Source organism: Thamnophis elegans, chromosome 5 (assembly GCF_009769535.1).
Source record: "Thamnophis elegans isolate rThaEle1 chromosome 5, rThaEle1.pri, whole genome shotgun sequence".
NCBI lineage: Eukaryota > Metazoa > Chordata > Lepidosauria > Squamata > Colubridae > Thamnophis > Thamnophis elegans.
The window spans coordinates 27,281,435-27,296,417 of NC_045545.1; the positions used below are offsets into that span (position 1 = coordinate 27,281,435).

General features: G+C 36.9%; 1 protein-coding gene across 6 annotated transcripts in view; it reads right to left on the bottom strand.

The window, feature by feature from the left end:
* Window positions 1-7,368: 7,368 nt before the first annotated feature.
* Window positions 7,369-14,983, bottom strand: part of ATG4C (autophagy related 4C cysteine peptidase) — a 29,275-nt gene continuing 21,660 nt past the window's right edge. For all 6 annotated transcript variants that reach the window (XM_032218074.1, XM_032218071.1, XM_032218075.1 and 3 more), the window contains 2 exons: window positions 14,516-14,635; window positions 7,369-11,500 (listed from right to left, as the gene is read on the bottom strand). In XM_032218074.1, the coding sequence (XP_032073965.1) occupies window positions 11,330-11,500; window positions 14,516-14,635 (291 nt within the window). In that variant the 3' untranslated portion in view covers window positions 7,369-11,329. The remainder of the gene's footprint in view (window positions 11,501-14,515; window positions 14,636-14,983) is intronic.

A 14,983-nucleotide genomic window follows, 5' to 3' on the forward strand; every position in this document is an offset into this window, starting at 1 on the left:
AAGGTTAAGCTATCACTGATATAGGTTCTTCTGTTTGAGCAGGGAGTTGAACTAGAAGACCTCCAAGGTTCCTTCCAACTTATTCTGTTATTGCCACTGAACTTTTCCACTCTGTTTCCCATTGGTTAAACATTGAGAGGGTTTACTTATACCGTTACATAGCACATTATGTGATATGATAACTCATCATGTAACCCACAGTTAATTTCATTGCTAGCTTTGCATATCACAAAGAAATTGAATTGCAGCAAGACAAAAGTGCTGCTTATCTAGAAACCGTCTGGACCTCATAAGTTCCAGTTATCATGATGGAGGGGCATGTTCCCCATGAAAGACCAGGTCCATAACTTGGGGAGGGGGTCACTCTAGGACTGTTCCTACATAGGCAGTGGAAACCATGTCTGCATCTGAAATGGAAACGTCTGGCAACAATTGCCACCACAGGGCTGGATGATTGCAGTACATTCTATGTGGGTTGCTTGTAGAAATACTCAGAATTTGCAAATGGTAGAGATTTTATTCTGGTATGATGAGTCACTAAACTTAAATGAGGTTGCATTGCATTTGTTGTGACGAGGCTTCTTAATAGAGTACTCAGAGAGCAGTTCCCTAAGGATGGGCTCCAGCACGAGTCCAAAAGTTCGGAAGACAAAACCTCTTGTCCCAGTGACCAACCCTGATTGGATCCTGCAACATTATCCTGGGACATGTATGTTCACTTTCATTCATAATTCAAAGTATCGAACATTGTAAAACCCTAGATGACTTTGATGCTCAATACCTGCAGGACCACTTTCTCCATCCAGAATGAACCCATCCAGTTTCGGTTTTCCAGGTGAGATTCAAGGAAGAGAACAAAGAAGCAACTGTATGGGTTTTTTTCCAGTTTAAGACTCATCCTATAGAATACTTTATCTCGCAAAATTTGAATCACCCTCCATAATGGCTATTAGCAGGACTCGCTAGTTGCCTAATTATTCTAGAGCAGGGGTGTCAAACTCAAGGCCCGAGGGCCAGATCTGGCCCACGGGGTACTTAGATCTGGCCCACGGGGCTGCACTGGAAACAGCCAAGGAGAGGCCTGGCAGAGTGTTCGGGCCATCACAGGCGCCCTGACAGGAGTTATGCTGAGCTGGCCATCCCTGCCCCACCCCCGAGGTCAAACACAACCCTGATAACTGATGTCGTTGAATGTACACAGTTTTATTGTTATTAGTTATATGTGTGATAGATTTCATATATAAAATGTGGACTTTTGCATAAACTGTCAAAGGGTCCATATAAAGTTAGTGATATACAGCAGAGGTTCCCAACCTTTGTAGCTTGGCAGCCCAGCTGGGGGTGAGGAGAGGGGAATTGGGCCATGTGAGTCGACTTTTGTAACTGGCAGGCCGGGCTGCACAGCTGCGAGTGCCCGCCAGCCTGCCTCTTGCACAAATTTAGCTGCCCATGTGCACATGCGTGCTTCAGTCAGCCACTCCCATGGTCCAATTTCGAATACGCCATGGCCTGGTAGTGGGCCAAGACCTGGTGGTTGGGGACCTCTGGTATACAAGTACTCCTCGACTTACAATAGTTTGTTTAGTGACCATTCAGTGTTACAACACAATTGAAAAATGTGACTTATGACTGTTTTTCACACTTACAACTGTTGTGACATTTCCATGGCCATGGATGCTTGCCATCTGACTCATATTTATGACCATTGCAGTGTCCTGGAGTCATGTGATCAACTGTTGTGGTTTTTTGACAAGAAACGTCAATGGGCAAGTCAGATTCAGTTAACAACTGTGTTACTAATGTAACAACTGCAGTGATTCCCTTAACAACTGTGGCAAAAAGTCATAAAACAAGAAATGTGGGGCTTGAGTGTGGTCTTAAGTTGAGGACTACCTATAATGATATGTTGGAGAAAGAAACACAGAGAGAGAGATTTTGCATGGTTTCTTTAAACAGGTCAAGAAATTCGTGTTCTTTATCAAGCTACTAAATTACATTTCTCTTCCTAGGGACTGAATCCTGCTCATTTCAGGAGCATTTACTTCTGAGAATATCTAAAATAGTAATACAAGAAAATTAGAATGAGGCCAGATGCATAATTTTATGGCTGCAAGCTTTACATGCATTCTTCTGATAGTAGCCAAGGAAAGGATTTGCATCACAGATCTAAAGTTGAAAAAATCCACTTAATATAGGAACAAATTGTCTATGTTTCAGTGCTAGGTTGAAAAATAACTGTTATTGAAATCATCTGTGTATATGCAATATATGCTTGCAAGTGTGTCTGTGTGTTTGCGTGTGTAAAAGCACATGAATTGCATTCCATCTCAACCGATTTAATTCTTAAATGTTACATATACTTGCTTAAACTCCCAATTTATAAAATAGAAAAGGTTAGATTATAACATTGGTTTAGCTCTCTTTGAAGCTGGTAATAATTAAGTTGATTCACTGTTACAATTACTGTCAAATCCCCCTTAATTACCAGAGATTTTATAGCAGCTTCATTACACGGCTGCTGTAATGCAGTGTGGCCCTAAGGAAAAGGTTGCAAGAAATTCTGCAGAGCAGCCGTAATTCTAAATTGCACTTAAAGCTGCTGCACTGGATTTTATTCTTTCTCTCTTTTCAAAAAGCAGCCTTCCCATTGCTTCAAGTAGTTTCACTGAAGCAATACCCCTAAACTCTCTAATAAATATTCGAAGGAAGAATTGATCTTTTTATAGATGTGAGAAATAAAAATGGAAAAGGAACAAATGGGTAGGAAATTGTTTCCTGTGTGAAGCTTAATAGCAAATAGCAGGGCAACAGTAATTTGAAAATACAAAGTTGGCAGATAGTAGCTTTGATCACAGCTATAGGACATTTTTGAGTTTTCTTGTCCTAAACATTATTTACTATTCTAAAATAGAAAGGTATTAACATACAAATATATGCTTAAAGAATGACTTATGTGTAACTATTAAAATGGAAAATAAAATGAGGAAAAGGAAATTTAAAATTGTGATGTAAACATAAAACCGGGTTTGCTCGAACGCCATCCTGAAAAAGAGGGAATGGAGAGAGGAGTAGAGAGAAAGGTAGGAAGAAGAGAATAGAGGAAAGGAGAAGGAAAGAAGAAAGGGAAAAAGAGAGGAAGAAAAGGGAAGAAGATGTAGGGTTGTTGTAAAACAAGATGGATGTATGGGATGGCAGGAAAGCAATCTCGATTATATTTTTAATTTTAGGAGGAGAAATGAATTGTTATAAATGTTAAAAGTTAACACATACTATTAATAATAGCTATGAGACTATATATTTGTGAATGTATGTATGAGAAATAAAAATAAAAAACTTTGGAAAAACAACTTTTTTTACTATTCTGCCAATGAATGAGAATTGCCTCCAGTTTGCACATGAAACATACTGGAACCTAAATATAAATATTGATTTCTTCATAGTTGAAGACATATTAGAGCTCATATTTATGATGGTTGCAGTGTCCCGGAGTCATGTGATCACCTTTTACGACCTTCTGACAAACAAAGTTGATGGGGAAACCAGATTCACTTAACAACTGTGTTATCAACTGAACAACTGCAGTGATTCAGTTAACAACTGTGGCAAAAAAGGTCATAAAATGGGGCAAAAGTCATTTAACTCACTTAGCAACATAAATTTTGGGCTCAATTGTGGTTGCAAGTCGAGAACTACCTGCATTTCAAACATACTGTATTGTCACTGCATATCACCAAGAAGCAAACTTTCTCTCTTTCTCTCTCTCTCTCTCTCTCTCATACACCAGAGGTGGGTTCCTACCAGTTCGCACCTATTCAGTAGAACCGGTTCGTCAAATCTACCGAACCGGTTAGAAGAGGTTCCACCAGTGGACCCGGAAAGCAGGCCACACCTACAGAAGAGGTTCCAAATTTTTTTGAAACCCACCATTGGTCCTTGGATATGATTATTCTACAAATATCATGCTCATATTTATAAAACTCAGTGCCTCTGTGAAAGGTAAGGATGACTACTGCATTTGTGGTGCAATCAGAACATTGCATGTGTTGAATTTGTTTTAACGCAAACCAAAGATGCCTTTTAAAAAACAAGTTTACATCATATTCTTATGCATGCCAGTGCTGTGTGTGAGGTAATTTAAGGTGGTTCTGACAAGTGTCGTTGGCATCTTCATATCCGGTTACATGAGCGGCAAGCCACTCCCATCCGGTCACATGGGTGGCAAGCCACTCCCACAAAGGAGGCCACACCCACAGAGTAGGTTCAAACAATTTTTGAAACCCACCACTGTCATACACACACGTTACACAAAACCAAAGGGCAAATCTGATCATCTCAACTGAATGCAACTCAACTCAATATTTCACTCAATCTGAGTGAAAGATTGAAAATAAGAGCAAATAAGACCAAAGGATACAGGAAAATAGCTTCACCTTTATAAGAAATAAAGTAGCAGAAAGGATAATCTTCAAAATTATACATTTATTAAAATGTAAACAAAAAATCCAGCAGATTTGAGACTTTCAAAAGGGGAATTAGTCGCTATCCAAAGAAAGAGAAGTTCTAATACTTCTTAGCAAGTGTATGTAAAAATACATTGGGACTAAAAGAGGGAAATGAATGACTAGGCTTTGGTGTCTAAGGGAAAACTTGAAACTGGGTCTTCCCCAGGTGTGGGTTCCGGTTGCTGCTACTGGCGGTTTGCTCAGGGACGCGCTTGATGTGCACTATGCGCGCATGCACAGTACTAAAAAATGCTTTTGCACATGCGTAGAAGCAAAAAACAAGATGGCGGTGCCTATGTCGGCGTCAAGAGAACTGGTTTGGGGGCATGGCAGGCTAAGTTACTATCTACTCTGTTGAACTGGTCCAAATCAGTAGGAACCCATCTCTGGTCTTCCCCTTCTTAGACCAGTGCCTTCTTAACCACCATACCACAAAGCTTATTTAACCTAGGATGAAGCTAAATTCAGCTTAATGGGATTCAATGTTTAGCAAACATGTGGATTTTTTTCCCCTCAGATGTTACCAAATCCAAAGGATGGAAAGAAGAATGGGATGTAGTCTAAAAGCCAGCTTCATCTTACCTCAAGAGGGTCTTACCTCTTACTACAGTGCTCTATGCAGTCAGGAATCCGTGATAATCGTTTTATCTTAAACTGTCTTGTGAACATAGGGAAATTAGATTTGCAAGGGAAGGATCATAGTACTTATATTTGCCCCTTGGCATTTTAAGAAACATGATGAAGGCTACAGATAGACCATTGCAACTTGAGTGCTGCAGATGTTACTCAGTGAGGCAAGCAAATAGCCAAGGTGAAGACCAACAATACCCTAGATGAAGACCAACAATTCCACAGACTTCTCCAATTTGGCCATACTCAAAAGGTGTTTGTGTCAATTCTCAGAATTCTCAGTAAAGCTCTAATAGCCGGAGAATTGGGGGAATAGAAATCTGCCACTTAGAAGATGCCCAAAATGGAGAAAAGTGTATCAAGCTACATTATAAATACATTATTCTACTGAACTCCTATACATTAAAAGACCTAGTTTTAGACTATTCTATATGCTGCATCGGATAAGAGTCATCTCTTTTTACACTATGCATTCATCTAAAAGATTAGTCATTTATGACATAATTATTAAAAGGAGTGGACTGGAAGGAGCTTCTTTTTCCCTCTAAGTTGTTGAAGGAAAAGATGTTGATTTCCTGGCATTCCTATCAAATGCATGCAAACACAGAGGCTTTTTACAGCTTGCATGTCCAAGATGGTTTCCACAGGAAAAATCTTTACAAATTAGAGCCAGCAAAGTGAGCTTGCAAAAGTTCAAAATTGGGGAGTGTATCACAATCTTCTCTTGTGTTGAAAGGAATTCACTTCCTAGCATACATTTAGATTCAGAAAGGGCTTCAGTGTCACAAACACCCTTAGCAGCTGTGTTAACAGTGAAGGAGCTTGCTTTGTAAAGCAGTACAGTTATTAAATTTCTCCAGAGACTATGACTCATTAATCAAATATTCATACATCTTTGTAAATACACACAAAACAGAGAACGGCTTCAGAGTGGACCATCTCAACACAAGGTCTCTTTCTTGTAGGACTGACAAAAATCCTGAGAACAAGAGGTCATGTTGTCCATTTCTGATGCCCTATGTACCCCAATTCCTAAAACAGAACAGAAGAAATCTTACCACTGGCAAAGGCTATGGAGTTACAATTAAAATTACTTTGCTATTGCTTCATACTATCTTGCTTGCTGGAAAAAAAATAGAGTCATTCTACTGTTCTTTGTTTTCCACGCGGCGACTCACTTTCCCCCTTAGGAGGATGGAAAAAACCAAAGATGAGTTTGTATGATTTGTCCCCATGCATTTGTATTAGCCTGCACAAAAACAACTTTACCACTTGGGAGTACGGATCCTAGAGAAAGCAGTCCTTTGAACTGAAGCTTAGCTACTTTGACAGCCCAGCTTTACAATCTGCAAAGGGATTAAACTTGCTGTCTTTTATAAACCATTTGTCTTGCTTTTTATCCATAGATATAAGTTGCAGTTTACTTGCTAATATTTTGAGACTGGGTCCTGAACTAACTAGAATGTATTTTTCCTACCAAAGTTTTTCAAGTGAAGCAACAAAAGTCCAACATGCAGACTCACTTAAAACAAGCTGTTAGGTTTTGCTTGTACTGAGAAAGAGAGTAGGCTGCTCAGAAAATGACCAGCACCTGTGCTGCTATTCTGCCTCTTTAAGCCTTCCCCAGCTAGCAAGCAAGGTTGGTTATAAAAGCTGAGCTGAGAGGTATCTGGGTGTGGTTGATAGGGAATGAATCATGTGTGTTTGTGTAGGGAAACGCAGCAGTCTAAAGCAGCTAGAAAGCATTTTCTCTAGTAGTTGGTGTATCAGGAGTAGTAGTAACAGTGGGGAAAAGTGGAGTGGTGATTAGCTCATGAGTGTGTGTGTTTTCTAGGGACTTATGCTACTGTTGGCTCCTTTGTGTCTTCAGTCCACCAAATTGAGTGTAGTAAAGAGAACCTATGACACTAACCCATCAGAATGCTTCTTTAGAGAGTATCTAACTTGTTCCCTTAATTTTTTTTTGGGGGGGGGGATTCTGAGTATACCCATAGTTGTTTTGCAACACAGATAACTGAGATTTGCTCACTCAGATTCAAAATAGGTATTTCTGCAGCTTTCTCCAAATCTAATCCCTGCAGTTTAGAGAGTTGTAGAAGGTCACCATTACACAAAGCAGAACATATTCCACAATGTAATATTTAGAGCTTATCTTCAGAACAAACCATGGAAGGGCATTGATATCTAGTCTTTAGCAAGTTCATACTTTCAAGATACAGGAAACCTTTAAGACAACTTGAGTCCAGCAGAACTAGTTTATTAGAATTTCTAAAATGAGAATATGGATGAATGGATACCATTACAATCAATAGATAAATGGCATTTGTAGGCAACTTCTTTGTGACACCACAAAATTTATCTGTTGCTATTGTGTTACTGTATGAGTATATATTACAACTAAAAACTAGAGGAGCAGTTATTTTTAGCTCAAAGAACTGGTTTAGGACCACACATATATTGGTTTGATATTCTTAGCATGCTATAAGAGCAGCTGCCTTCTCAGTGGCAAAGAAAAGCAGGGGAGAAAGTAAATCTGCATGGTGAAATTAATGAATTCCACAAGACTGGAAGGCTGACATTGATTGGCAAGTTTTTGCAGGATGTAACGGATTACAAGGTATTTCCTCAGGCTTAAATTATATAAAAGGTGTGCCTTTATCTATCTGAAGATAATTCAAAGCATGATCTTTTTTTCATGCAAATCATGGATGGGGAATCAAATGTTTGCAAAAATTAGCAGATGGTAAAATTACTTACTCTAAAAGTTGTTCTTTTTGCCTCAAATGCATGGCAAAAATGAAAGGGATGTCATTACAAGATCTGGCACATTTTTTAATTGGATACATAGTAGACCAAACAAAACTGGCCAGTTCTAAAGATAGAACTGCAGACTGGGTTTATAATCTAGCAATAGTTTTTCCCATCCTAGTTGTTTAAAGCACATCTTAAACCTTCACTCTATGTGTCTTAAGTAACTAAAGCCAGGTTTGGATTTACAAAGATATCTTAAAGATACCAGCTGGGTATGTGATAACGAATTCTAGTATGGTTTGTTTGAAAGCAGCAGCAACAATAATGACACAAATTAATTGCAGAGATTTGAGAGAGAGAATGCAAGAGAGGTAACAAGAAATCCCCATGTAATTAACATGGTTTCAAATTAAAGACCCCTGTAGTTACTAAAAAACAATTTATGGTAACTTGGTAATTTAACTTTTCACCACTGCACCACAGACCTCTAGGGATGAGTTTAGGAATGAATCTAACATGAAATTGGTCCCCAATGCAGATGAAACTACTAATTTTATATATTAGCTTTTGCTAATGAAATGATGCTTTCAAGCTTCAAAACTGAATTGATAAAGTGTTATTTTGCAAAGTAACTTATGATGGTAACAGTGCCTGAAGTAGTTGAGTTCAGGGTAATGTCATCTTCTGGGCTGCTATGGAATTGTTACAATAATCCAATAGTTTTAAACCTCCCATAAGCAAAATGGAAAGGATGTGTATTAATTCCTTATCTCATGTTTGATTGGAATCGTTCTGTGGATGTAATTATATAATTTAAAAAGTGAAGGTTTGAAATGGCCCTTATAACAGGGACTAAACATTTGTCACTGGTTGAAATACTCTAAAATGTCTGTATGGGCCCTGCCTTTGAAGAGTTTGCCATTCAGAAACTATAGTTTGTCCAAAATGCAAATGACAAATCATCACTACAGCATCATAATCCCTGTTTTAAAGAGACTAGACTGATTAGTAGTACGTAGGTTTCCAGGAACAGTTTGAACCAGTATTTTAATCTATAAAACATGTGTGATTTAGGACCTAGAGAATTAAAGGACTTCTTTTTTCTTTCTTCTTGTAACTAGCATTGGTTACAAGAGCATTTTGCAATGCTTATTTCTTTAGAAAGTGGAGTGAAATAATCTTTAAAAAAATCTGAATTTTAAATCCTTAAATTTAAATGAAATGAAACCTTGTTTATATAAGGGATCAGTTCTTCCAGAGATGCAAAGATCTATAAAATTTCATAAAATCATATTGTAATATACCTGTATGTCCGCTGCTGGTGTCTCACTCTACCATTTTAGATTTATATTTAAGACTTTTGATGTTAAGAGCATTGTTTGTATCCAATATCATAGGCTGTAGTTTAACAGTAACAAAATGAGAGGAGGGAGCCAATATTATATTAAAATTTCTTGTTAGATTTCAATTACAACTATGAGTAGTTATTATAAGATCATATTGTTAAATAATAACCTTTACTCATTCTTTAGTTTGCATCACTGGTAAAAAGTAAAAATACATTAGACCACAATACTCTGCCTGAAATTTCATTACACCATTAAACATTATAGGGATTGACACAAAATAACACTAATATTTTGATTCCCTGGTTCTTTATGCACATTAAGCCTAGGTTTTTAACAATATATTCTAAGTATTGGTTTCTAACAAACTCTACGCTCTTGCAAACTAGCCAATTTCTTGGTCTTAAATTAGGTAAGTGAGGATCAGTTGAAGCATGTCATGGTCCTTGGAATACTTCAATCCTAGGGTGTCTTATCAAGTTATCAAAATATTTTTAAAATACGCAGTGTACCTTAGTAGAAAGATAATCACATTGCCACGAATCCTTTTACAGTCAAGAATTGATTTGAATTCAAAATAGAAATTGTTGAAAAGCTAAAAATATGAGAAAACTAGCCTAACGCATCACTATTTAACCATATATCAATAAGCTTCCTTTTATCGCCTGCCATTACATTCATCTATTAATAAAATAAGTTGTTATATACATTTTAAAATGTTTTAAAAGACCTACTCTTGATTCTGTGAGAACATAAATATTCAATAGATTTGACGGATACTGAAGGAGACATCACTTCTCTTCAAATGCTACCATTTCCCTGAATTTGTTGGGAGCCAGGTGGATACAGTACCACAGTGATCAATACATTTAAATGCTACCTGTTAGCTAATATGATCATCCTAGAAGGTTTTTTTTCCTTTGTTTTTTTTGTTTTTTGTTTTTTTTTACAAAAGTGCATTTTTAGGACAGATGGTCCCCAAAATGTCACCTGCCGGTATAGTGCTTTAAGGAAGTTTGTGCAGCTCAATGCAGTTCTGCAAAGCAACACTATATAATGGTTATATCAGTGTATTTACCAATAATTGCAGACTATAGGATTAGAGATATACTACAATAGGTCAGGCAGTTTAGAACTGACAACTAGTCCTAAGCCACTTGGCCTAATAGGTGTCAGAAGCTCTTGACACCCTTCTTGACTTTCTAATACCCATGGGCCAGGAGGCATACTTGTTGCTATACACATAAGGTATATCTTTTTCCCCCGGCTAAGTGATGGATCTGGTCAAGGGCTTCTCTATAGAAGCCTAATGTACGGAAGGTGCTCTACAATTTATGAAGTGCGTTTAGAATGGGCCAAACTTGACTATTATGATGAGCAAATTGTTAAGATGTTCCTGAGCACATCTTCAACACTGAGCATTGTAGGCCTTCAACATAGATGGTCTTTTATCATCTTTCACAAGTTTAATTAGCCTTTCACAGTACAGGTTCTGGGTTCCCTTTAGTTTATTTCTTTAAACCATCAGGAAAAGAACTACTGATTCCTAAGCTTTTTGACATATTAACTACAAGTCTGTTTTTACTAATTTTATGCCAACAGATACTTTGTTTGGTAAACCTTATATTTTTATCAATTAAAGTGAATATTTAAACATTCCATATGATATTGCTTTATGTTGTTCATATGAGGAATTTCTCCTTTTCTTTTTTACCTAAACTAACAGACTTCAGATCGTTTGGGCTTAATATCTCCTGCACTTGGAATTCACTGCTGGAAAGATTGATGATTCTAATCTTGTAGGCTGGACTTGAGTCACCACTGAGTGTCCATTCTGTCACTTCGCAATTGAAGTGTTGTGCATGGTTATGCAAAGCAAAAATTACTGGGCAGTGGTGCCTAGTCTAGGATCTCCTTGGCTGGAAGTCAAACAAGTTTTCGACAACTGATTAGTGATGACAATTCTTGGTAGTCTACTGCTTATTGCCACAAGTTTTTATTACTTTTAATTTATGTTGCTTGCAGCTTTTAGTTAAGCCATTTTGTAGCATCTGTGAAGACTGAGCATAAAAATACTTAAATGAATAAATAAAAATGTCCTCATAGCAAGACAAAGTCTTCATTATTAAAACACGCCAACTTTTTGTGTTCATCTTCAGAGAACATTGTCTTCTCTTCCTGGACTGGACTCGCCACAAAATCATAGTCTCTGGAATGTCCGCTTACAAAAGTAAACAAAGGATATTTCTCTTTAGATGAGGATTTTAGAATCTACAGTGAAATGTATTGGGAAAAAAGAACATGAATTAGAAGATCAATGCCAAGAGTATAAGCATACTCAGTTTGAAGCAAAATGCACAATCATTTAAATCATCCCCCTTTCATTTTTTTTGTTTCTTCTCATATTCTTTCTTAGCAAAGCGCACGCTGTAAACCATATTTATAATGACAACACAGTCAACAAATATTTACCATTAAAGGTAACATTTAATCACTTCTTGGGCAAGGCAAAATTGAACTAACAATATTCTGACTTCTATTTAGTATTCTGCATCGGCTTTGGGGGCTTTTACAATTTGAATCATTTAAATTGCATAAATGGTTTTAATACCATGTTATGAAACTGTACTGGTCTACAGATAAAGTGCGTAAGGGACTGGCCAAATCTATATCTGAAAAATATGCATAGCAATATTAATCTGACCTATTGAGGGGAAAAAGTAAACTATTCAAATGGGATAGTGTTTTAGAAGCTCCTGGAAAATTGTCTGAAGTAAAATCGGATTCTATGAATTTTATCGTGCTCTGTAGTTTTAGACTTTATTCTACTCTTCTTGAATTGTATCCTCCAGATAATCCAGAAAAGAAGTACGAATGAGAATCAGAAAGGGACATTTTTAAGGTGGCAGTTCATGACAAAGCATCTCAAGGGACATGATAATTAGGTAGATACTTTTTATTGTTTGGCTACTAGATCAATTCAGCTCCCATCAATAACAAAAGTTCATGGCATTCTGATGCCTGCTTGGTAGCCTGTGAAATTAGCTGGCGAGCTAACCCCTCCTATTAATTGACAGGTGTCTTATAACCTGACAGCCACCACCAAGTAAGAATCTCACTACTACTTTGCTCTTTGATCAGGATAGCTGCCACATTACAGATCACTTAGCCAGACAATGTAAATTGAGCTTAATCTAGCAATACAGTATTACATGCTGTCTGAGTCACAAGACGAGGCTTCTACTTTCTGCAGTTAATTACTCCATCCCATAAATTAAAGTTTAAAGAAAATGTGTGGCAACTTACCACAGCGCAATATTACAGTAGCTATTTTTATGGAAATAATTTTAGTAATATTTTGTTCTCCCTATACTGATGACTCTTTATGATATGTGACAGCTGTATAAACCACCGTTGATCTGAAATCATTTACCCAACAAAAACCACCTTAATGGCCTCTTTTTGACATTCTCCAAACATTTGGTATATACTTTTCTCTTGATTAAAAATATCCCGGCTAGAACTTGGCTTTCAACAATGAAGCAAAGAATGTGTCCCCAGAAGATGACCACGGCACTAACTCTGGCTTTTAAAATAAACCCAAATCTGATATTTTTCCCCACATGTAGAATGGTTTTCCTTTTATTAAGGCAACTCCTTAATAAAATTGGAGCTTTCTATATTCCTGATCAACGGCTGATTTCTAATACAAGTGTTTTTCTCACACAGAGATGATTTTGGAATGAATTGTATGTAAAATGTTACCCTCCAACCAGAAAATTAGAAATAACAGGAAGATTTTTTTCCCCGAGGAAAAGTAATTTTAAAAGTTGCTCCCTTCCAGAGAGAGATGGAGAGACAGAGAGAAATCTCATATCTGAAAGCTACTGGGAATTTGACTGCCAGTGCAAACTATAAGGTTTAAAGTCTCTAATTCAAATGTCATCTCACTCGTGAACTTTCCAGCCGTTTCCAGAGAAAGAAGTGCCCTTTCTCTACCTTCCTACACACCAAGAAGTTATTTTACATAAAGTTAAAAATAACACAAGATAAAGCATACATTTTACTTCCCCCCCCGATTTGACAAAAGATTAATCTGAATTATCAAATAATTTTAAAAAGCAAGTCTGAATCAGCCTGCGATACTAAAAAGTATTTGTGGTATATTATTTTGACCTACGCAGTTTAGCTTCCTAATCCTTACATCTAATAAATAAGTAAAGATAATAGCTCTGAATTTTATAGAGGGGATACCATATAAGCTGAAAGAAGAAAATAAAAGTACAATATAAAAGTCCATTTAATCATCCCAATAAAGTGACATATAAAAGTATCTAATTGGACAAAATCATATATGAAAGCTTGAGGAAAATGAAGGGATTAGTAGATAGGAGCAAGCATGGATAAATTGAAAATGAAATATTTTATTGCAAGGATATAGTAGCTTTCTTTTCATGTCTTAATAAGCATAACTATTTTAATTTTTTTCAAATGCACTAAAACAAATGCTCTGGGAAATACTTACCTTTGTTTAACGTGGTGCTAAAACACCATAATATTTAAAGTATAAATGTAACGAACATACTTCAGCTAATGAAGAAATAATCTACAATTTATTTGATTTAATATTTCCATTTAAAATCCTCCCCTAGAAATTGATTGTCACAATATACTTCCTCAGGCTAATGACTGGAAAAGGGATTTTCTGTAGATATATTTTTGTTTAAATGCTGCCACCTGGTGGAATAAACCTCTACTTGACTGGAGAAGGATTGAATTACACCAGTTTTACTCTATTTGGAAATTGCTAATTTGCTAGAACCAGAACATTCAGAATTCAGAGATTTGCAGCCCCAGGACATTTAGAGGGTTACCATGTTAGGAAAGACTGTCTTACAGTATCAGAAATAATTTAACTTGGATAGAACCCTTATGTCCATATCTTCTACATTCATATTCTGTCACTTCAAAATGCACTTTAAAATGCAGTGAAATCTCAATAAGAAAAAGAGATAATGTTCTGCAAATATATTAAATCTTGCTACAATTACTCTGCTTGTTACTGAATCCTTTCTTTGAGACGTTTCTAAATCTTTTGCAGGTTTTAATGGCATAGATTAAATAGGATCACAACAAGCCATTGAGACAGGGTTATTTTGGGGAATGGTTTGGCCAAACTATGACAGTAATTTAAATTCTATTGGTAATACTGGTAATTAAAATGATAGCATAAAATAGAACCAAGCAAATGGGAATTACATTTGGTTTCTTCATCTAAAAATTTACCTTAGTTATTTCTTCAGCAGTCCTTTCAAAACCCTGCACGTCACGACAATACAGTCCTATGGTGCAACTTGGATCCATTTTTTTAAACGACATCTTCTTTGGAGAAGAACAGTGGAAAGACTGCAAGTGATATATAATATTTTTAAATGGTTAATAAGCATCAGAGAAAAGACCTATGATGCAAATGTCCCTGGGTAGTTACCAGCTGTGGGATTCCAAATCTTTTCCTTCCTGCCTAAGGCTTTGCGTGCCTAACGTGCACTTTGCATGTGCAGCACTCAAAGACCGCCCTTGGTGTCAGCGTTGGTGAGCTGAGCTGTTATTTAGCTCAGCTGAGGTGCAGCAATCCACTCTGCCACGCTAATCAGCTGAGCTAAAAAAACAAGGGAATATAGGACAGGGAGGGCGGGGCCAACCAGAAGTGGTATTTGCCAGCTCTCCGAACTACTCAAAATTTCTGCTACCAGT